This window comes from Centroberyx affinis, unplaced genomic scaffold (genome assembly GCF_046629955.1).
Source record: "Centroberyx affinis isolate AG114_WGS23_722 - 3 ecotype Tasmania unplaced genomic scaffold, CSIRO-AGI_Caff_v1 ptg002474l_1, whole genome shotgun sequence".
Taxonomy (NCBI): Eukaryota; Metazoa; Chordata; class Actinopteri; order Beryciformes; family Berycidae; genus Centroberyx; species Centroberyx affinis.
Window position 1 is genome coordinate 91,477 of NW_027280706.1, and position 21,801 is coordinate 113,277.

Genomic DNA, 21,801 nt, shown 5'->3' on the forward strand with positions numbered 1-21,801 from the left:
ACAGCACTACTGGTCAATACGCTGTTTTAAACAGGAATGATGACCAAGGTTACAGTGCCCCCTTGTGGCGGTACACGTAATATACAATGCACTCCAATTTACATCAATTAGCGATACATTTGAACCACTAACACCAGGGCCCAGTATTTCAAAACTTGTAATCTGGATCAGAATAATCCGGATAATGAAATCCTCCTTTTCTCAGTCATGGATCACGGTGATCCTGCTGACTTTATCTGAGTATTTCAAAACACAGGCAGGGTGGATCACTGTGATCCCTACCTGGCCGGATACGGATTTCCCAATCTCAAGTCTCCGCCTCCGGGATCTGAAACATGGCGGACTACTTCATGAAAGGAGTAGCACAGAGCCGACTTTCACGTCAAAAGTGTAAGTTAACCGTCGTCTATTGTGTAGCGGTTTTAATACCATACGAACGGCAACCAACACATCATGCAAGCCAACTATTTGAATTGTCACCTTATTAAAAGCAGGCCGTGGCGATCTCTAATTGAGACGCGGCCGTGCTAACGGGAGCTAACGCGGCTCCATTGACTTGTGTGTTAAGCAGCTAGCGGGCTATCATTAGCGTCACGTCATTTGCAACACGGCAGATTTACAGTATAAGCAGGCTGCATTGTGTACAGACCTGCTCAGTGCTTAGAAAACACAACGCAACACAGTTTGAGTATTAACTACAAGGTTTGTTCAGAAGGTTCAGAATGCTACAGTAGCCTAATGCTGGTGATGATATCATGTTTTTGTGTAGGCTACATAAACACAATTTGGGATTGTGGATTAAGATACTCATACACCTTCTACTTTCAGAGTCCACTCACAGCCATGGACCACTCAGCTACAACAGGGTGAGTGCTGGAAATCCTTGAAAATGCTTTAATTGTATTGATACATTTAAGACTTTCTAGTAATTGGAGTTTGAATAAAGTGCTTGAAACTGCTTAAATTTGTAATGGCATTACTTTCATGGTATTGGTCAGTGACACAATTAGAAACATTTCTTCATCCTAATTCCTCTCCAACATAATTATGGTAATTTATAAAAGGATCTGATTTGATGAAGTAAAATAATCAGTGTGTAAAACACTAACTGAAATACATTGCTACATGTTTTAAAATCACATTCAAGCTATATCCAAATATTTTAAAGGTGCATTTTTAAGCTTGAAGCCACTTTGTCTTCAATTAATCAGAAGCATGAAAATATACCTTGAAAATGCTTGGAAAGTGCTGAAATGTGCAGCATGACATTAACACTGACACAGAAAAAATGTGCACATTTTTCTTTAATCATTCAAGTGGAAAAATAAAGATTAACCATGGCATTTCTCACAGCTCTTCCAGCAGGACCATCAGGCTGCAGTGGTGGTGGAGGCAGCGGATCAGGGACTTCTGCGCAGGGAGGAGGTCCATCAATGGGAGCCCCAAGTGGCACTCTCCTCGTTTGTGCAATGTTGTGGAGCACAATGCAGGCACAGATGACGTGACAGGCCTTCTGTGGCTCCACACGGAGATAGTTCAGGCAGGCAAATCTGCGTTTTATCACGCCATTCAGGCGCTCAATTGTCCCTCTTGTTGTGGCATGGACACTGTTGTACCTCTGCTGAGAGTCATTGGTGACAGTAGCAAAAGGGGTCATCAGCCAGGGTAGAAGGGGGTAACCGCTGTCACCGAGGAGGATGCCATCTGGGGCGGCCTGCTGGAACCTTTGAAAGAGGTGGCTTGACCTCAAAATACGGGCATCGTGTACAGACCCAGGCCATCTTACGACACAGTTGGTGACAATGAGGTCAGCATTCCCCACAAGCTGCACGTTAATGCTGTGCCGGCCTTTTCTGTTGACATACTCCCATTCCCTGGCATGAGGTGCCTGAATATGCACGTGAGTACAATCAATAACACCAATAGTATTGGGCATCCCCCCCAATGAGAAAAACTTCCTCTTGGTCCTTGCCATGTCGTCTTCATTTTCAGGCCATTTCACAAATTGACCCAGAAGATTGGTGAGGGCAGATGACACTGAATGCACCACATGGCCCACTGCTGACTTTGTCACCGCCAGTCCATCCCCAATCACCTCAAAGAAGGAACCACATGCATAAAACCGTAGCGCTATAAGCACTTGCTCCTCCACAGTCAAGGCATGGCTCCTCAGGGTGGCACGTTCAAGGTGAGGATGAAGAATATTACAGATGTAAGTAATATCATCTCGCCCAAATCTGTATCTTGCATAAAGCTCCTCATTTGAGTAATGCTCGAGCAGGTTGGGGCGCTCAGCATAATGCCGTGGCCTATACCTTCTCCTTTGCTGTCGGTGTCGGTGTACAATTGCTGTCATTGTCTTGTCAACCAATCGTGTTCAGCTGAGAACCCAATTTAAGCCCTTACCAATGAACCTGGGATACTCTCACACCTGAAAGTAACGAGACTGGCAAGGTATAAAAGAGTGACTGGTTGATCAACCTCCAGACACCATGGAGGCCCAAAAGAGTAAGGGATTGAACTTTACAGCTGCTGAAACACATGCGTTGCTGGATGGGGTGAGGTCACATTACAGTACTTTGTTTGGCACTTTCAGCACCCCTGGCCAGACCAGTGTGTCTGCAAAGACCAAAGGCGAGATTTGGGCTGCTATCACAGCCCAAATAAATGCCACTGGCAGTGGCCAACTACGGTCGGTGGAGCAGGTCAAGGCTCGGTGGAAAAACTTAAAGCAAAAGGCCACCAAGGACCAGGCGGAGGCGAAAACCCCCCAAACTGGGAACAAGCCCTTCAAAGGTAAGACTTAACTGTTTGTCTTCTAAATTCCCATATTATGTTACATTAATGGTACAAGTACTAATTTCATGTCACTTTTGTGAAGCACTATGAGCTACATGTCTTATATGAAATGTGCAATACAAATGTTCTTTTTTATTTTGTAAAGCTGGTGAATTCTCAGATACTGTCCTCGATATACTTGGAGGGGAGAGTTCCCATGCCCTCCATGGGATTTTGCCAGCCAGTGTGGGGGAGTCTGATGAGCCACTCAACCTCTCAGCTGACTATGTGCTGCTCACACCTGTGGAGACCGGTGAGCCATCAACACCATCAAGTGCCAGCATTGCTCCACCCGGTCCACCATTGGTGAGAGCTTGGTTTTTTTGCATTTCACTACACTGTTTTTAAACCTTGGTTTTAGCTTTGCAAGTGACCAATAAACTTATCTATCTACCACATCAGGCACGGGGGCCAGAGCCAGAGCCAGAGCCAGCGCCAGAGCGACGGCGACGGAAGAGGCATGCCGGTGATGAGGAAGCCTATGAGAGGCTCCTCAAAATGGAGACAGAAAGGGCAATCAAACAGACTGAACTGGCCAAAGAGCAAATTAAGCTGACGCTGCTTCAGCAAAAAGAGACAGAATTGAAAATCAAGCTGTTAGAGAAACAGCTTGACATTTGAAATAGCATGGTCCTGTTTTAGTTAGTGGTCACATTATTTGACATGTCTTTGTTGGAATAAAACTTTGTTTGGACCCTGCATCCCTTTGTCTTTCTCTGTTTTGGTACATGCAAGTTACAATGTTTGGTGAACTAGAATTTGAGAAATAATTGTAATTTTATTTACAGCAGTTTTACAGTGTGGTCAAAATTTTTACTATGCTTTAAATTTTTTGATATTACTTGTTAGAAGTACAACACTAACACTTAAGTGTAACGAACATCTTGAGTAACAATATCTAGGAGAAGTATGAGCTGAGAGTTTGTCAGTCCAAGTCAAATCCACCTCTGAGGTGGGATTCAAATGATCCTGAAATTTTGGTATCAAGTTGATCCAGATATCTGACTTAACTTTTGAAATACCCAAATCAGCCTTTTATCTGGATTCAAGGGAGGATTGGATTACCAGAGCTGAAACCCTGATCTTCAGGATCAGGATTCTCCTGATCTGTGTTGAAATACCCAGTTTTCAGATCAGATCTAGATTTAATCCAATCCGACCAGGATAATCCTGTCAGATCACGTTTGAAATACTGGGCCCAGTACACCATTAATGAAATACACAGCAACCACAGTGAGGAAAATATTGCCTATTGCTGTTTCTGCCTAATTGTATCAGCAACACAGGCCTAAGTTTAATACTGACGTCTCAAACACATCAAATATTACAGGATTGGATAATATGAACGATAGGTTACTCACTTTATCTTCAAGGACTCACACCGAAGGAATTAAATAATGCACCTAAATCCACTCTAAGAACTTATTACTCAGTCCTGGAGAAAGTCCACACAACTGTCTAGGGAGGGTTTTTGTGCTCCACATGATACTATACTGGTCTGTTCTAATGATGGAGTGCTCCTCAGCCAATAAAGAACCTGAGGTAATAATACACTAAATTAATTGGGTCATAGCCTGAAATCTGCACCCTGAGCACTCCTTTGTACAAAATGTATAGTGATTATAATTGTTTAAACACATTTTTCAATGCACATACTATGATCTTAGAATTATCTATGAATCTTAACCTGTGTTGCTTGTGGGGTGTGGGCATATGTGCAGAGCCGTACTCCTTCTCAGTTACATCAAACCACGCAAGTGAGCCCGCTGGAAGACATACCAGAAATGAGCCCTGAAGAATCACAATATGAAACAGACTCTGACTCAGCCAGCTGTGTGCCCCCACTGGAAGTCAGCCAACACAACGTGAATACTCTTTTATCACCAAATGACACTGAATCATCCTCTGTGGATGACAGCCATGAGGTAAAATTAGAATCAACTCAAAAAGCTTTGTAATGTAAAAAAGGAAATGCGTCAAATTTAAGTGGGCAGCGGGTTAAGTGAGTTTAAGTGGGTTAGGTTGAATTGTAAAAACGTACAGTAATTTGATAGCTATTCATTTTTACATTTGTACTTACCAATTTTTTTTGTGCTTATTTCCTGCCATAAGCTCAGTCTTTTTGGTGGATCCAGCGGCAAATTCATCAGAGGAAGCAGACTCTGAACATGCTGCAAAAAGCGTACGGTAAGTCAGCAACTTGGATGTAAAGTATCATTAAAAACTATTGTAGATTTGCCTAAAAAGAGCAGTATACACACAATAATGAACAAATTCTCTAAAAATGTTCAAAGATGAGAGTGATCTTACAATTATATTTACAGCTTTGTGTTTAAGTAAAAATGTATAAGTGTGTAAGGCCAGAAGTTCCCAAACCCAGACCACTGAAGCATTACTTTGTGCTTGGTGGTCTCAACAGTAGGCTACTTTTTCTTATCTCTCCCTGTCACGCCCTCAGTATCTATATAGCCAATTTTAAATTAAGTAGCTCAGTAAGCACGATAGCCTACATTACTAAATAAGAGACTATTCCACCATGTGTTTTACAAAGGGAATACTTCAGCATGAGGAGAACCTGCTATGGCAAGGAGGACTGGGGGAATGTCAGATGGAGAGGAGTAACCATGCACCATCCAGTTCAACATGATGGCAGTAGCTGTGGGGTCATTGTCAACATGGTAATGTATTGTTTGACTTTAACTGCTATATTTGTGCGAGTTCTTCCATGGCTGTGTCCAAAGTCACATTGTAAGCACGTAGGATTAACTGTGCGGCTTTAGTGTTCTAAGCATGTACACTACATAAGTCTAAAAGAAACATAATACAATGAATTTAAATTACAGTTATGACACACAACACTTGTCACTGATGGTAAAAAAGATGATCATTCGTTAGTGTCCGAATTATCAATTTACCGTTCAAATGTTTTTTTGGAGTAAAAGTGATTGAAGAGAGGGCTGGTTGTTGACACAGCCCGTGTAGTTTGTCATGTACATGCTTCTAGTTGTGATAATTACCTCAAGACAAGTATTAGTTACAATATTAATAGTTTGAAAATTTTTATTTGAAAAAACAAGTAAATTTTGTAATTTTACTGGTTTATTGTGCAAAAGCAATGTAGCACAGATGACACGTTTCATTCTGTGTGTTGCTGTAGATGGCAAGGGCAGTGATGGAGGCCTTTCCTGCATTACCAGTTATGTCCTTTGGGACATCCAAAAAGGAGATGGCTTGTGAGAGGAGAAAGTTTGCACTTTCAATACTCCATGGTTCAGGTTTCTAAGTCATTTTTCTTTATCATTTATATTACGGTTGTTAGTTAGTTGTTATGGAAATGATGAACTTCTTTTAATCTAATGCAATCAAATACATCCAAATTAACTACAGCCTGTAAAATTTCCTTAGAGTCCACACAATGCAGCATTTATAGCCTACAGCATCATTGATTTATATATGATTTTAAAAATCTGGGAGGTGGTACAGGTGGAATAACTTTTTTCCTGCTGCAATAATGACTCTGAATACTGACACTTAAACTGTCACGGTTTATGTCAGGAGAGCAGGGAGGAGGAAACAAATGCAGACTGAACCAGGCAAACAGGTACAGTTTAAAGGTGGTTTATTGAAAAAACAGAAGCTTACAGGCAGGGTGGCAGGCAGGCAAACAAAACCAGAGGGCAAGGCAGAGAGAGTGGGCCAAACAGGCAAAAATGGTCAAACAGGTCATTTCAGCAAACAGGCTGGAGAGCTAAGGCAAACGCACAAAACAATCTGGCAGAGGAGTGGATGTGGAGAGCTGGTATATACAGTATACAGGGGAGCTGATTGGGAATTGGGCACAGGAGAGGTGGGTGTGGCAGACAGGTGACTGGAAGCAGGAAGAGAGACTGAGGCCATCTGGTGGGTGGATGGGGTGATACAGGAGGCATGGGTGAAACATGGAACACTAAACAGGGCTCAGAGTGAAACTGTAACATCAACATAAATTCCTGCATTTTTCAATTTATTGCATACAGGTCTTCATTGTCTAGTAATTTTTTGATTATTACTTATTGTCTAAGTGTGTCTGCTTATATGTTGTTTGGTTTGTGCTGTGTACATAGTCTTCTTTTTCACACTTTACCGAAAACAAATTTCAGACTTTGGTCATGTGGCCATTAAAGTGAAGTGAAGTAAAATTAAGCTACTTTGCAATGTGTGTCCCTACAAGGGCCTTTAAAATACTTAAAACTCAAGGAAAAATGCATATGGAACTATGCAAAACTGAACAAGAATACATATACAAAACACAAACAATTTACAATGATACAATGAAAGTGTCATATAACAGCAAGACCAAATCACTCCTGACTACCTGACGGATCCATCCTTAAAAACTCATTCAACCTGAGTCGATGATCCCATTCATGATCCATTTAGAGTTCACAAGCTGTAATTTACAGCTGAATAGCCGCATAGAATTTGACTGCACTACGGCTGCCAATAAACTGTTAACTGTATACATATACAGTATGTCTCAATAAAATATGTTCTTTTCTTGCAGTGTTTGACATGGAGAACAACTGTGCGATGTGCAATGCCTCAAAGCCCCCAGGATCTGGGCCTCCCAGTACTGATTGGGTGAGTGTTTGTCACTATTTGTAGTGTAGTTAGAATTGGGGTTTATCATATTATAATATAACTAAATGTATGATATTAGATGGATTAAAATAACTGTAGAGTCACTGGGTCTAACAGCAACACCACATATAGCATGTGTGGACAATGTATATATAAAATATATTTGCAGACACTAAGTCACTAACTTCTAGTTATTGGGAACTGCAGTGACACTGATATTAATTGATTTACAAACAAAACTGTCAACACAACTTCTCCCAGATATATGGTAATTTATTTACAATATTTACACTTATAATTAACAGAGAGAAGATAAAATGTGATGAGTAGTGGAATAGGGATATTGACAATTCTAACCATGTCTAATAACAAAAGATGAAATTTATGATCATATGTTGGTTGGCTTATTTAGTCAAGAAGCCAACCTAATCACTCTAAGACTGATTATTAATCATAAGAGGTGGGAGAGCAAGAGAGTGATAAATGATTGGTTAGAGTTAGTTTTTTAGCTTTATTGTTGTACATAGTAGAGAAGCAGGTCATATGCACTACATAACAGACCAATTAAGAGCACCAAAAGGTAACTACATCGTAGTGACCACAGACTTCCAATGGCACTGATACAACACGGGACAGTTTGTCCCAGAAATATAAATAATACCTATAACTGTTAATTATTTTCTTTTTAATTTGAAAATCAGACCTGCTTTTAATTTAGACATAATATAGTTTGTTGTAAGGATTTACTTAAATTGTATATCGTAAGACTGTTTAGTAAAATGCATATAGAAACTGGTGGTTCTAAAATGAAGGATTCTCAAAGGCAGATGTACCTCAAATATCGAAGGCATAATGATATTTTCATATATGAAATTGGTCTTTGAGGCCAGTATGCTACAGACTATTGCTACATGTAATGAAGTGGACATAAATCGCCATATAGAAATCTAAATAGAAAATTATTATAAATAGACATTGCCCTGCCTATAACTAGAAATGATTCTCTATTGCACATCTACTTCATTATTTCCAATGAAAAGATGTATAAGATGTTATGGTCACTTATTTCATTTTACAGATACAATGTGACACCTGTGAAAGGTGGTTCCATGAGCAGTGCCTGGGGATGAATAAGGACCAACTCCGAGAAGCCAGGGCAAGCAATTGGAATTGCTTTGTCTGCACTTAAGGAAATGTTTTAATAAGTAGGTAGATGTATATAGTTAAAGATGTTCATATTCTTTTTATTTTCAAAAATAGATGTATATAGTTAAAGGTGTTTGTATTTTTATTTTCAAATATATATGTTATAAGTATATTAGTTTATTGATATTATAAATAAAAAAAAATGTCAATAGTAAATTTGTATTTGAAATAGATCATTCTAATTTAAAAGATGCATGTATGTGTGTGTTTATTGCAACATCAAAGCAACCTTAGGTAAGTTGAACATCAAAAGCCATAAACAAAAGATAAAAAACAAACGATAAAAAAGTCAAATAATGGCACGTGCTACTACAGTTAAACAGTTTTGAATGTAAAAAGTTAAAATATCTTCTTGCAAAACATCCAAGACATCTTTTATTGTGTTCTGTTCAAATTTGACAATGCAGTATAAAAGTATCAGGCACCAACCCTGTTCATTTCTGGTAGATATTCAAAAACAAAACCGGCTCTCCTTCCGGTCTTCGCCAGATCGTTCCGTCACCCACAGTGGTAGTTTGTCGCTCAGGCCAACTTTCATACCTCAAAATCTAGTTTTGTAATAAACCCTTTAAAACTTCTTCCCTGTCTCTGTGTGCTGCGTTTGGGTCCACTCGTTGCTGCAAAACATAACTTACTTTAAAAATTGTCTAAATTAAAAATTCTAATTATTGTAAATGGTTTAGCGTGAGTTTTGTGGTGAAACTTTGACTATGAGGGGCCTCCTATGTCACGGTCTCTCCTATCTCCAGTTCATCCCTTGTGTTTCTAGTGTTTCCCCCTTCCCCTGTGCTCCTTTGTCTCTCTTTCTGTTTGTGTGTGCATGTGTCTGTGTTGTGGGCTTGGTGGTCCTCTTCCCCTCCCGGCTCCCTGGTTGATCATCAGCCTACACACCTGTTTCCCATCTACTCATCTGCGAGCAGTACTTCAACCCCGGTCTCTCATCCACTCTTCGCCAGATCGTTCAATCAGCCAGTGAGGTACTAATGCTCTTCGGCCTCCTTGCATTACTCTGCCTTTTTGATTCCTTGTGTGTTTTTTTTTACTTTGGATTAATACTGCTCTCCTTGTGCCTCAGGTCCACTACCCCTTCGTCTGCTTGCCTGCTTCGCCTAACCAACTGCTTACCAGCCACTCAACCATATCCCCTGCCTTCACTCCACTCAGCCCTGCCTCTCCAGCCACCAGCTTGCCCGCAACTCATCTTGCCAGCCATGCTCACTCCCTTGCCCTCTTCCCTGCTCTGCCTGCTCCGCCAGCCTCCAGCTGTACTTATGGAAGAAATGTTTTTTAGTTCAAAGTTAGACGAAAAGGCTTATTCTTGTTCTCTGGAAGGGACTCTGACATTGGATTCCTCCTAAACTACACAGTAAAAGTAGTTCATAGTATTTGTGCATGTAGTCTAAGAACTACTAAGTCCAGCAGTATAAGTGTCTTGAACTACTTATGGAAGAAATGTTTTTTATCCCAAATCAAAGTTAGACTAAAAGGCTTATTTTTGTTTTCTGGAAGGGACTTTGACATTGGATTCCTCCTAAACTACGTCTTACGTCAAACTAAACTTACGTCACATATTCAACAACACTTGTTTAATATATAATGTGTATTATAATGTCGTTTTAAGTTGGTAAATGAAAGTGAGAAAGGACTGAATTGCGACTCTTGTCTTTTTTGGCCACTCCAAGCACCAGTAGCACCGGTACCGTAACAGAACGAATAGACGCACATCAAAATCCAAGCGGCGGCTGGCTTGACTGGGTTTTCGTCAACGATGGCTCACTTGACCGCAGTGGCGCGCGGGACCGTGTTTGAATCAGGAAGTATCAATGTCCATTGGTGGGGAAAAAACCCCAAAACAGACGTGAGTTATTTGGCTCTGTCGTCACATTCATCACCATTTGATGATCTGAGTGATCACACTGTAGTCTGTGCTGTCAGTTTGTCAATGTGACTGCTTTGTGTAAAGGCAGAGTTTTAAATAAGTGTTCAATTCAATCAAAATGCAGAAAGCAGTGTTCAAGACGTGGGAAGCCTTTGCTTGTTGCACAACACTGATAGTATTTGGCTTGGCTGTTATCAGAGTCTCAGTCATCACCTATATATATATTTTTTTTTTTCTCAGTTATGCTTTTTAACTTTTTGTTCCATAAACCAATAGGCCTACGATTTTATAAGTTTGTAATAGGCTATGTGTGTCCAAGCAAGTATAATTAATATTAATAATAAAATTGTACTGGTTTATGGAACACAGTAATATAAAAGATTAAAAAGCAAAAAAAAAAAAAAGCAGAAACAAAACACCACTGATGATGGAATCTTCATCTTTGTACAATGTAGAAAAAATTTAATGACATGAAAAAATCAGCAGATGGTGATAAAAGCTCATTTGAATAAAACAACGGCTCCTCTAGATCTACAGGTTCTGTAGCAAATTATTAGGCCTCTCTACCAACCAGTCATCCCTTAAAATAACCTTACATTTACATTAATTCACCCATGAATTTGTGCAAAATCCCCTGAATATTGATTAAGGGAGTTATTAATGGGGGAGACCTCATCAAAACCACCTTAAACACCCCTTGATGTTTGACTGCTTACTTTCTAATTTCATGTAAAATTCAGGGAGACTCCTGTCTCCCTGAATTTTACTTTCCCCTTAACAACTCATTAATAACCTGTAAACCTGCATAAAAGGCATAAAAAAATCCTTTAATTTCTAGTGTTCAACAAAATTAAATATTCCTTTTTTTTTTTTTTTTTACAGTGGATCATTAATTCAGCAGGATCCATATATACAGGCCTACCAACCTTAATGACATGATCAAACATTCTAATTAAACTAAAAAGAGTCTGCTGCAGGTGACCTGACTGCAGATGTAGACAACGGGGCTCCGCCTACCCAAACAGGAAGTCAGGTAGGCGAAGGCTGGGGTCTAGTGGGGATTTTCCACAATAATCACATTAAGAAAACAAATCATGTTTGAAACTGCTTGTTGGAAAAGCTGAAGACCAAACAATGTTCATTTAGTCAAAACTTTAATTCTGACAAATAATTACAGAAAACTAGATAAATGTTTAGCTTGGAATGATGAGATGAGAATAAAATATCAAATAAAACAAAGCTGCAGAAGAAATATATTTTAACCTGTCAATCATCAACAACAGACTCTAAGATGAACAACCATAACTTGATTCTGTCTGGTTTCATTTCTCATTCATCTCATTTTCAAAATAAAATGTCCATGTTCTTGTACGTGTGTGTTGTTAAAAGTTTCCCAACACACAGAATACACTCTAAAGTAAGTGTGTGTGTGTGTGTGTGTGATCCTGTCCAGAGTGAACTATCATCTCAGCAACTGTCTTTGGTCACAGTGTGAGTGTTTCTCTCCCTCCTCTATCTGACACAGAGACACTGAGGAACCAGACTCAGACCAGAACCGGAACCCAGGGTAGAGTGGTTCAGTGAATGTGGAGTGGAAGGTGTGGATGTGGATCAGTGTGTCCGAGGAAACTGTGTAGAAGGACAGAGAGCCAGCAGGCCAGTCCAGATACACTGCTACTCTGTTAGAGACAGAGGAGGGGGAAGGTGTGAATATTGATCTGTCATTGTGCCAGACAGAGAAACTGTTACCAGAGCAGAACAGACTCCAGGACTTTTCATTCCCTCCAAGCCTGCAGTCATCACCCCCTCCTCTCCTGCTGATTCCTCTGTAAGTCACTCCTATATAAACCTCTCCTTTCCTCTCGACCTCCCAGTAACAGCGACCAGTCAGATCATTTCTACACAGCAGCTGAAGATAGCAGTCAAATCTCTCTGGGTGATCAGGATATGGCTGCTCCTCTCTCACCTCTGTCACCTTTCTGTTGTCTTCAGACAGGAAGAGCTTTCTGTGTGCTGTGTTTGGGTCCAGTGTGAGTTCACAGGCATCTGATGGAGAGAACAAGACTCAATACAGCAGCAGCTTCTCATCTAATACACCTGTTGTGTTTATTGGTTGATTTATGAAGAAATGAACATATTGACTGTTCATTTCTTCACTTTCATGATGACACATTTTGTCAGCCATCTTTTTTCACAGTAGGATTTGAATAAATAGATGTCACATACATGAGCTTTCTATTTAAATAGAAACTGAATGTGTGCTGCTTTGTTTTCATGAATATAAAACTAAATACACACTTACACTTCCTCAGACCTGGTTTCAACCTCTGCACTCCACCATGGTCCACACTGTGGGGAGGAAATAAAGTCAGACCAGCATAATCTCTTCGTCATGGAAGGGCCTTTTTGCCAGGCCTCTGGGACCGGCCTAGAACAGTGAAAGTAACTAACTGACTGACTGACTCACTGACTGACTGACTGACTGACTGACTATCCATTGTTGAAAGTCGCGTGAGAAGTGGCATCAAGACCTACATAGTCATGGTGGTATACATGATATCACGTTGTTTGCACTGTCATGGTGTGTTCCTGGTCCCGGATTTCAAACTGGAAAATCATGGCGGCTCGTTTGGAAACTTTCTCTTATATTACGAAAATAGTTCACTGAAATGTGTTTCTGAAAACATTTGAGGTGAGAAATCAGCCGTGCAGCTGCTGAATCTGTCTTCATTTTACATCAACAACAGCTAGTTTAAAAGTTTGTACACGAGTTTCAGGAGTTTCCAGAGGCGGTGAGTTGCGCTACTACAAGCCTCCCTTCAAATCTTGAATGAACATCTGCATAGCAACAGGTGTGTCATTGTTCACTTTATTTTCCAGTCAAACATAATGTTTCCTCTGCGGAAAACTTAGTTGTCAGGCATCGCAAACTGAGAGAGCGAGAGAGAGAGAAACGGAATCGAGAGAAATTGAATTGAAATCAGTGATAGACTATTACAGACTGAAATTATTACTATTGAACAACATAGAAATTAATTCCTGGCAGAAATATCTCAAATATTAAACTCGCCGTGACTGAGGCTCAGTGGCCTGACTTCATTTCAGGCTGTAGTCTCCTTTCTAACTACCGGTGCCAGTGAATATGCAAGTGTGTGTGCGCCCGGGCACACATGCATGGCAGCTTGAGCGTGTGTGTGTGTCTGTGTGTGTATGGGCACTAAAGACTGGAAATTTAATGTTAGTATGTTATGTTATGTTTGAATGATATCTCCAATATATTTGAATAAATGTCTCAAAATAGACTGCAAACTTTGAGGCCCTTTTTCTCCAAAACATAGTTTGGTAACAGTCGAAACATAAAGGGGAATAAAAGCCCCTCTTTCCAACATTGTATTTAACTCAAAATGTCTCCACGATCTCCCGGGAGAATGAAGGCTCGATATACGGCACAAAGGAAGTGTGTCATCCATGGCGCAAACAAAAGAGGAATTAGGATAGTTTTCCCTGGTAGCTATTGGTAGCGGTAGCGGTAGCATTAGCCATGTTGCTAACGCTACCGCTAGCAGCCAGAAAACGAACCAGGAGCTACAAGGAAGCCTGGACCAGACCTGTTTCTGGAACAAAAGAAACAAACATCTACCTATGTTTTTTTCTGGCTGCTAGCGTTAGCTAGCGTCGCTAGCGTTAGCAACGTTAGCCATGTTGCTAACGCTAGCTAACGCTAGCAGCCAGAAACAAACAAATGATCCATTGTCCGTTTGATAATCTAAATAAAGAACACGTTTTCTTGCAGTGGCCTTTCTAAAATGAGCAGTGGTGAAAGTTACTATATTGTGTTATGATCAAGGAGTTGATAAGCAGACAGGTGGTTTGTTCTATTGCACGGAGCTAGGCTCTAACAGAAAGTGATCCGGTTGTCTTTGCGACAGCGGCGCAAACAACAATACCACTTGGAAACGCTAGAGGGGAATAACCCCCTTATTCCTTACTTAAAGTGGATACAGACAACTTTTCAGCTTTCCCCCCCGGAAAGCTGAAAAGTTGTCTGTATCCACTTTAAGTGAGCTTGATACATCAAGAATCAAGGAAGCTGAACTTTCAGTGTTTCTCATCTTCTCAGTGTGACAGAGAAAATGTGTGTGACTCTCAGCCTTCTAGCAGACGTTGCCTCTCCATACCTGAGAGAGTCCAGTCTCCAGTGTGGATCCTCCAGTCCAGCAGAGAGCAGCTTCACTCCTGAGGCTCCTGGATGATTGTAGCTCAGGTCCAGCTCTCTCAGATGGGAGGGGTTGCAGCTCAGAGCTGAGGCCAGAGAAGCACAGCCTTCCTCTGTGAGCAGACAGCCTGACAGCCTGCACACACACACACACACACACACACAGACACAAAACAAGGTACATAGGTAGATGTTTGTTAGTATACAGCTGTGAAAATAGTTGTGACAATGCAGTCAAATTCTAGCAAAAAGTGTAACTGTCTCAAATGCAAACAGTTGACCCAGTGATCGGCTGAGGCTCTGTGGCTTCAGTTGGTTCAGTTTGAGAGTTTGTCTCAGTTTGTGACAGAATCTTAGAAGTCCTTTCTGCTATTTTAGCTTTCAGCAACTGATGCTGCAAAGAGAGGAAATAGTTTCATATCTTCAAGCTGATCCATGCATTCATCTCCAGCAGAGTTTGTTGACCGTCCCCAGAGGCAGAACAAAACATGGGGAGGCAGCACATAAACTCCCAGATGATATTAGACATGCCCCTAATCTGAGCATTTTCAAATCTAGGCTAAAAACCTACATGTTCTGTGTTGCCTATAGCTAAGTCTCCTGCTATTTTGGTATTTTATTTTCATTTTATTTTCTTCCATTTTATATCTTTTATTACTTTTAATGTTACACACTTTAAATTCCTATTGATTATTTTTATGACTTTAAATTGTTTATTTTAATGGTGTATTGTATTTCTATTTAAATGTAAAGCACTTCAAATTGCCTGTGTACCCTTTTTATGCACTTTTCCTCTGCACTTTTAATGTTTGTCATAATGAATGAATTCTTTTATGCCTTCTTATCTTATGCTATCTTTTTTTCCTTTCTTTTGTAAATCACTTTGAATTGCATTCAATGTATGAAAATGTGCTATATAAATAAACTTGCTTGCTGCTTGCTTGCTTCATGGAAAGTAATTCAGAGGCTACAAAACAGTGCTAAATGTTGGAATCACAACTGGTTTAAAAATCATGTAAACAGAGAAAATCCTACACAGGTCAAGTGTTTATTTACTGACATTAGGTATCTGCAGATATCAGGAAATTTAATTTAATGCTTTTTAAGACCTTTTTAATACCACTTTTAGAACATTTTAATGCCACTCCGAGCCCTAACTGGTCACACCAATTAAGGTTATACAAAAGCAGAATGTGAAAGCAAAACCAAGCACAGTGTTGATGGTGAGAAGAAGTCCCCCACTTTAGTGTTTTACCAGTGGGAGGGCCACTGTAGCCATGAAAAAGAATGGAGTGGGAACAATCACTAACAATCACTCATGCCCATAGTGCAGCTTAAATGATTTCTTACAGACTGCACAGTAGCTTCTTGTTCATTTATGTCAACGGTGCACAACCACGCCTGGAAATCTTTCTCTTCCAGCTATTGTTGAAAATGTCCATTTTCACATTTCTGTATTTGCTAGCTATCTCCTGTGTGTCTGTCTGTCTCCGCTGACTTTCCCACTCATTTCACTGTAAACTTCCCAAGCATCCAGTAATGATGCATCAGTTTTGTTCTGGCCTGAATCAGTCTGTCAGAAATATAAGGTTCCATGGTTCCTATGGTATGGCTATGATAAATCACAATTAACATACAGATGTTTTTTTTTTTAATTCAAACAAGTAATTAGGTTAAGGGACTAGTAACATGGGCCCTTTAGTAATATCTATCTGCAGCCACAGGAACTACAACAACATCGGCAGACGTGTCCCAAGGAGGTTCTCCTCCACCAGTCACACAGCCCAGCTCCACCCAACCTCTCTCACCCCTCCTGTCCCACTGAGCTACGGTGGTCTGAAACTGACAAAGTATGAACTGCTGTTTTAACGGCACCTAGGCAAGTAGTGTTAAAGTTCAGCATGTCAAGTGAAGAGGAAACATATCCCATTGTAAACTGTTACAAATGTTTAAAAAAATCTGCTAGAATGTATTTTTTTCATCAAATGTATTTCTGCTGAGACGCATCTTTATGGTAGAAATGACAACTAGCGACATGCGGTCGTGGAAAAAGCGTCAACCCCCCACACTGTCAGAAAGAAATACAGGGGAAACACTGGAGCTAAAGTTTGCCGTGTGGTGTGTGGCTAACTTTAGCTACATCATAAGTTGCTTATCTAAACACAAGGCCAACTCCACATTGCTCTTGTTTTCAGAGTCCAAGCTCCTCCACCTCTGCAACAATATTCACTCTGGTTTTGGAGCAGCTTTCTTACTGCTGGCTGTCAGGCTTTTTAAGTTTACTGCATTTGTGGCTGTCAGGCGTTTTAAGCTTGCTTTCATTTGTGCAACCACTGCCGTGGTTGCACAAATGAAACCGAAAAGAGTCCCGAACTTAGGAGGGGCGTGGATCATCTCCACCAAAACAGATTATGGGACTGGACTGTTTCTTTAGGTAACATTGAGGTAACAGTGGAGTGACTGGCGTTGATCAACGACACTTGCAAACCCCCGCTGATATATTATGGTTATTTTGTGCAACAAGCCAGTAAAATATTGCTCAGTATTGCTAAAATGATAAAGAAAATATTTAAGGCCTCTGGGAATCTAATTTCAGACATAATGCCATTTCAGGCCTTAATTTTCGCAAATTAGATTTTTTTTTAACGACCCGCGGATACCCTGCTGCATGTAAAGCAGGATTTAAATCTATTGAACAGATTGAAGAATCCTGACCTGAGAGACTGTTTTGAGAGCACAGACCTTAGTTTGGAGAAATGTGTCAATTCAATTGAAAAACATTTAAATGGATCTTACCTGAGAGTTTCCAGTCTACAGTGTGGACTCTCCAGTCCAGCAGAGAACAGCTTCACTCCTGAATCCTGCAGGTCGTTGTTACTCAGGTCCAGCTCTCTCAGACTAGAGGACTGGGCGCTGAGAACTGACGACAACTCCTGACAGCATTTCTCTGTGAGCTTGGTTTGATTCAACCTGACAACGTGAATAAAAATATTTTCCCATTATATTTTATCTTTCCAGAGCGACTCACTGTCAGTGAGCAGGAAGAGCTCAGTACCTTATTCAAGTACATTTGGACACGGAACATTTTGTTTCAGAGCTCAAACATGATGCTCTAACTCTGTTCACCCTTTTAATAGAATTAAAAGGAACAGAGTAGAAAAGGAGAGGAATACAACACAATACATTTTTATCATACAGGGTTTAAACCATACAAAATGATTTTGCTTGATCAATACAGAAAATGTATATGACCACTGTGGCATCCCAGGGGGAACTAAGAGAGAGGAGCCCAAAAGCAGACAAGGGGTTCAGTACCAAGGCCAGTACCGCAGGATTCCCCTGGGACAGGTATGCTGCAGATTCAAAAAAAAGGAGGGATGTCTGCACAACCAAATGAATTCCAAAAGTTTATTATACACACACTTATATACCACCTCAGCACTTCTTATATTCTCCTCCCTCTGGTAACTTTACTTGCCACAACTGTAATGCCATGATAAAGGGGGATTTCTTTCTACACCCACATACTGGCAGAAGTAAAATAAAAGTAAGAGGCAGGTTTTCATGTAACACCAAGTTTGTTGTTTACATACTGAAATGTCCATGTAGCTTCTACTATGTTGGTAAAACCAGAAGGGAGTTGAAAATCAGAATATCTGAACACAAAAGCAATATCAGAAATCATGATGAAAAATCTCTGGTGGCTAGACATTTTAATGCCACTGGCCATAAAGTTTGCAGACTGAGATTCCAAGGTGTGGAGGTGGTAAAACCTTTAAGGAGAGGGGGTGACAGAGACTGCTTTCTGCTACAAAGAGAGGCCTTTTGGATCCACTCTCTACAGACGGAGTGTCCAAGCGCTGTCAATGAAGAACTGCTAAATTGTTTTTTGTAAAGTGAGTGTTTCTAAATTGAGGAGCTCTTGTGTATTTTTATCTCTTTTCATCTTTTTTCTATTATCTTCTAATGTATTTTGTTAGATATAAACATCAAACAAAAAGTTCGGAAATTTGTGTTTGGTAGATTATTTCTCTGTTGTAACAATGCTTCTTGGCAATACATTTTATACTGTTGGAAAGCCTGTTTATTTCCCTTTTAAATGGTGCCCCATTTGTACGGAACATGCATTTGTGGGATGAGCAGCACAGCTGAGTATGTGGGTTGCGCTCATGAAAAATTTGCCAAATCTTCTCTGCCAATGCCAAACAGCTTATTCTGCTGTTGCTATTGACTCTTATTTTGAGCTTCCGGTACCCCCAGGTGCTAACAATCAGGTACCTGATTGGCACGTGATTGGCAGCAACTGTGAGCATGGGCCCTGCTACAGTGGTCAATTGGTGTCTGCTCCAAGAATCGGCATGCCACGTTTGTCTGATCTCGATAAGCCTGTGCGATAGGGCAACTTCAAGCTGGTGTTCCACAAAAGCAAGTTGCGGCATTATTTGGAGTGAGCCATAGTACCATCTCCAAACTGAAGGCCAAGTTCCATGAAATGTCAGAGACAGACCGCGAAGTGGGCGTCCCAAGAAGACGACACCCCAAGAAGACCGGTTCCTCACCCTTTCAGCACTTAGGAACCGTAGGCTGTAGGCTGTCTTCTACAGATTTGCAGTCAAGGTTTGCAGGATGATATGGCACACAGCTCTTGGCCCAGACAATCCAGAACAGACTGCACGCAGCCAATCTCCGGGCTCATAGGCCTGCCAGGAGGCCTGCCATGACTGCCCTTCACCGTCAGGCCCGTTTGCGCTGGTGTCGGCAACACCTGCACTGGAACCTGAACATGTGGAGGAACGTTATGTTCAGCGATGAGTCCAGATTCTGCCTACGGAAGTTGGATCGTAGGGTCAAAGTGTGGAGAAGACGGGGAGAACACTATGCTGATTGCTGCACCGATAGAGTAACACCTTTTGGTGGAGGCAGTGTGATGGTGTGGGGCGGCATCTCCATCACTGGAAAAACGAGGCTTGTCATCATTGGAGGCAATCTCAATGCAGAGAGATATCCAGATGAGATTCTGCAACCAGTGGCAATCCCATATCTCCACAGTCTGGGACCGAACTCCATCCTCCAAGATGACAACGCTCGCCCCCACAGAGCGGGGTTTATCAGAGACTACCTCCAGAATTTGGGAGTAGAGAGAATGGAATGGCCTGCCAACAGTCCTGACCTCAACCCAATTGAACACTTATGGGATCAGCTTGGGCATGCTGTCCGTGCTAGAGTGACCAACACAACCACGTTTGCTGACTTGCGACAAATCCTGGTTGAGGAGTGGAATGCCATCCCACAGCAGTGTGTGACCAGGCTGGTGACCAGCATGAGGAGGAGGTGCCAGGCTGTTGTGGCTGTGTATGGTTCTTCCACACGCTACTGAGGCTCCTGACTGTTTGTTAAATGAATAAATTGTAAAATTGCCAATATGTCTTGTTTCTTCCTTGTTACTGATAGACTTCAATCATCCAATCCACCAAACAACACCAAACAAGAGTCAATAGCAACAGCAGAATAAGCTGTTTGGCATTGGCAGAGAAGATTTGGCAAATTTTACATGAGCGCAACCCACATACTCAGCTGTGCTGCTCATCCCACAAATGCATGTTCCTTACAAATGAGGCACCATTTAAAAGGGAAATAAACAGGCTTTCCAACGGTATAAAATGTATTGCCAAGAAGCATTGTTACAACAGAGAAATAATCTACCAAACACAAATTTCCGAACTTTTTGTTCGATGTTTAGTATTTTCTCTACATATTTGCTGTTCTATATTATATTGTTACTGTTTATATTAATTGATCACACGGTTGCTAATTTATGGATATTGGGAATTGTGTATAAATATGGAATATGGAAATATGGAAACTCTGATGAAGGCTTAGCGCTGAAACACGTTTGTTTCTCATCTTGCTGCTGTGCGTATAATAAACTTTTGTAATTAATTTGGTTGTGCGGACATCCCTCCTTTTTTTGAATCTGTATGCACAAGAGTCTGCACCCTAAAGACAACAAGAGTTTGGAGTTGAGCGAACAATTTCTTCCTTTGTTATAGGTATGCTACATTCCATTGTACTTGGAACTTGGGGAAAAACACAACCTCCGACTTGGAAAAGTGCAACAGAACAGTCGTTGAAGTCAGAGCTCCCAGAAGGAAATTCGAGCAAGAATTTCCGACTGGGAGCTCTGTTCGCCGACATAAACGCACCTGATGTCACAGCAGTATGGCGACGCTTATGGTGGAACGTAAACTGAATTCTAATAGAATTTTAATTGAATTAAAAGGAACAGTACAGGAGTAGAAAAGAAGAGAAATACAACACAATACATTTTTATAATACATGGTTTAAACCATACGAAATGATTGAACACAAAGACATAAAAAACATGCAGGTAACAGTTGCAACATATTGTTACACAAAAGCATCATAACCTGATTTTACCTGAGAGTTTCCAGTCTGCAGTGTGGACTCTCCAGTCCAGCAGAGAGCAGCTTCACTCCTGAATCCTGCAGGTTGTTGATACTCAGGTCCAGCTCTCTCAGACTAGAGGACTGGGAGCTGAGAACTGAGGCCAGAGCTTCACAGCTTCTCTCTGACAGCTTACAGCCACTCAGCCTTAATGGACATGAACAGAGAAGAAAATGTTATTCTCTTATATTTTAATGTTGATGTTGTCTGTGTTTTTTCTTTCAGATTACTACTACTACTAACGATAAACTTGATTCATATAAAAGCAGAGGTTACAGTGTATTTTGCATGACGCTGCAGCTCACTGAGCTGAGTGTAGCATTGGTTTGATTCCCACTGGCCACCTATGCTAAAAATGTATTCACACATGGTACTGTAAGGTGATTTGGATAATTACATCCACCAAATGGTACATGCTATGTTATGCTTTACAAAAAGCCATAAAGAAGAATAGTGAGATATATAAAGCAGATTTAAAGTGTTTTAACAGATGAGCCTGATCCCTCAGGAAGGCATTCCACAGTCTAGAGGCCCTGATGGGAAAAGTGTTTTCACCTTCAGTCTTGAGTCTAGACTG

The 21,801-nt window shown here is 40.8% G+C and overlaps 3 protein-coding genes and 1 long non-coding RNA gene across 4 annotated transcripts in view; 2 read left to right on the plus strand and 2 right to left on the minus strand.

Moving 5' to 3' along the window:
- Positions 1-1,312: 1,312 nt before the first annotated feature.
- LOC139656407 (putative nuclease HARBI1) lies at positions 1,313-2,365 on the minus strand. The gene has a single exon (XM_071533971.1). The coding sequence runs from the start codon at positions 2,354-2,356 to the stop codon at positions 1,313-1,315; it is 1,044 nt and encodes a 347-aa protein (XP_071390072.1). The 5' UTR covers positions 2,357-2,365.
- A 127-nt stretch (positions 2,366-2,492) lies between these two features.
- LOC139656403 (uncharacterized) lies at positions 2,493-3,630 on the plus strand. Its single transcript, XM_071533967.1, has 3 exons — positions 2,493-2,796; positions 2,945-3,144; positions 3,241-3,630. The coding sequence occupies exons 1-3, from the start codon at positions 2,493-2,495 to the stop codon at positions 3,457-3,459; spliced, it is 723 nt and encodes a 240-aa protein (XP_071390068.1). The 3' UTR covers positions 3,460-3,630.
- A 1,758-nt stretch (positions 3,631-5,388) lies between these two features.
- On the plus strand, positions 5,389-8,729 carry LOC139656405 (uncharacterized). Its single transcript, XR_011696099.1, has 4 exons — positions 5,389-5,516; positions 5,996-6,113; positions 7,382-7,458; positions 8,537-8,729. It is a non-coding gene; the product is annotated as an uncharacterized lncRNA (long non-coding RNA).
- Positions 8,730-10,947: 2,218 nt separating this feature from the next.
- The window catches only part of LOC139656401 (NACHT, LRR and PYD domains-containing protein 12-like), a 90,624-nt gene continuing 79,770 nt past the window's right edge, over positions 10,948-21,801 (minus strand). Inside the window, exons 11-15 of the mRNA XM_071533964.1 lie at positions 21,198-21,371; positions 17,556-17,729; positions 14,722-14,895; positions 12,846-12,892; positions 10,948-12,589 (exon numbers count right to left, since the gene is read on the minus strand). Coding sequence (XP_071390065.1) covers positions 12,006-12,589; positions 12,846-12,892; positions 14,722-14,895; positions 17,556-17,729; positions 21,198-21,371 — 1,153 coding nt within the window. The 3' untranslated portion in view covers positions 10,948-12,005. The remainder of the gene's footprint in view (positions 12,590-12,845; positions 12,893-14,721; positions 14,896-17,555; positions 17,730-21,197; positions 21,372-21,801) is intronic.

Bases quoted from the DNA above. Each gene is read 5' to 3' on its own strand.
- LOC139656407 (XM_071533971.1), bottom strand. From the start codon at position 2,356: ATGACAGCAATTGTACACCGACACCGACAGCAAAGGAGAAGGTATAGG.
- LOC139656403 (XM_071533967.1), top strand. From the start codon at position 2,493: ATGGAGGCCCAAAAGAGTAAGGGATTGAACTTTACAGCTGCTGAAACA. The intron at 2,797-2,944 runs GTAAGACTTAAC...TATTTTGTAAAG, and splicing joins TGGGAACAAGCCCTTCAAAG to CTGGTGAATTCTCAGATACT. The intron at 3,145-3,240 runs GTGAGAGCTTGG...CTACCACATCAG, and splicing joins CTCCACCCGGTCCACCATTG to GCACGGGGGCCAGAGCCAGA.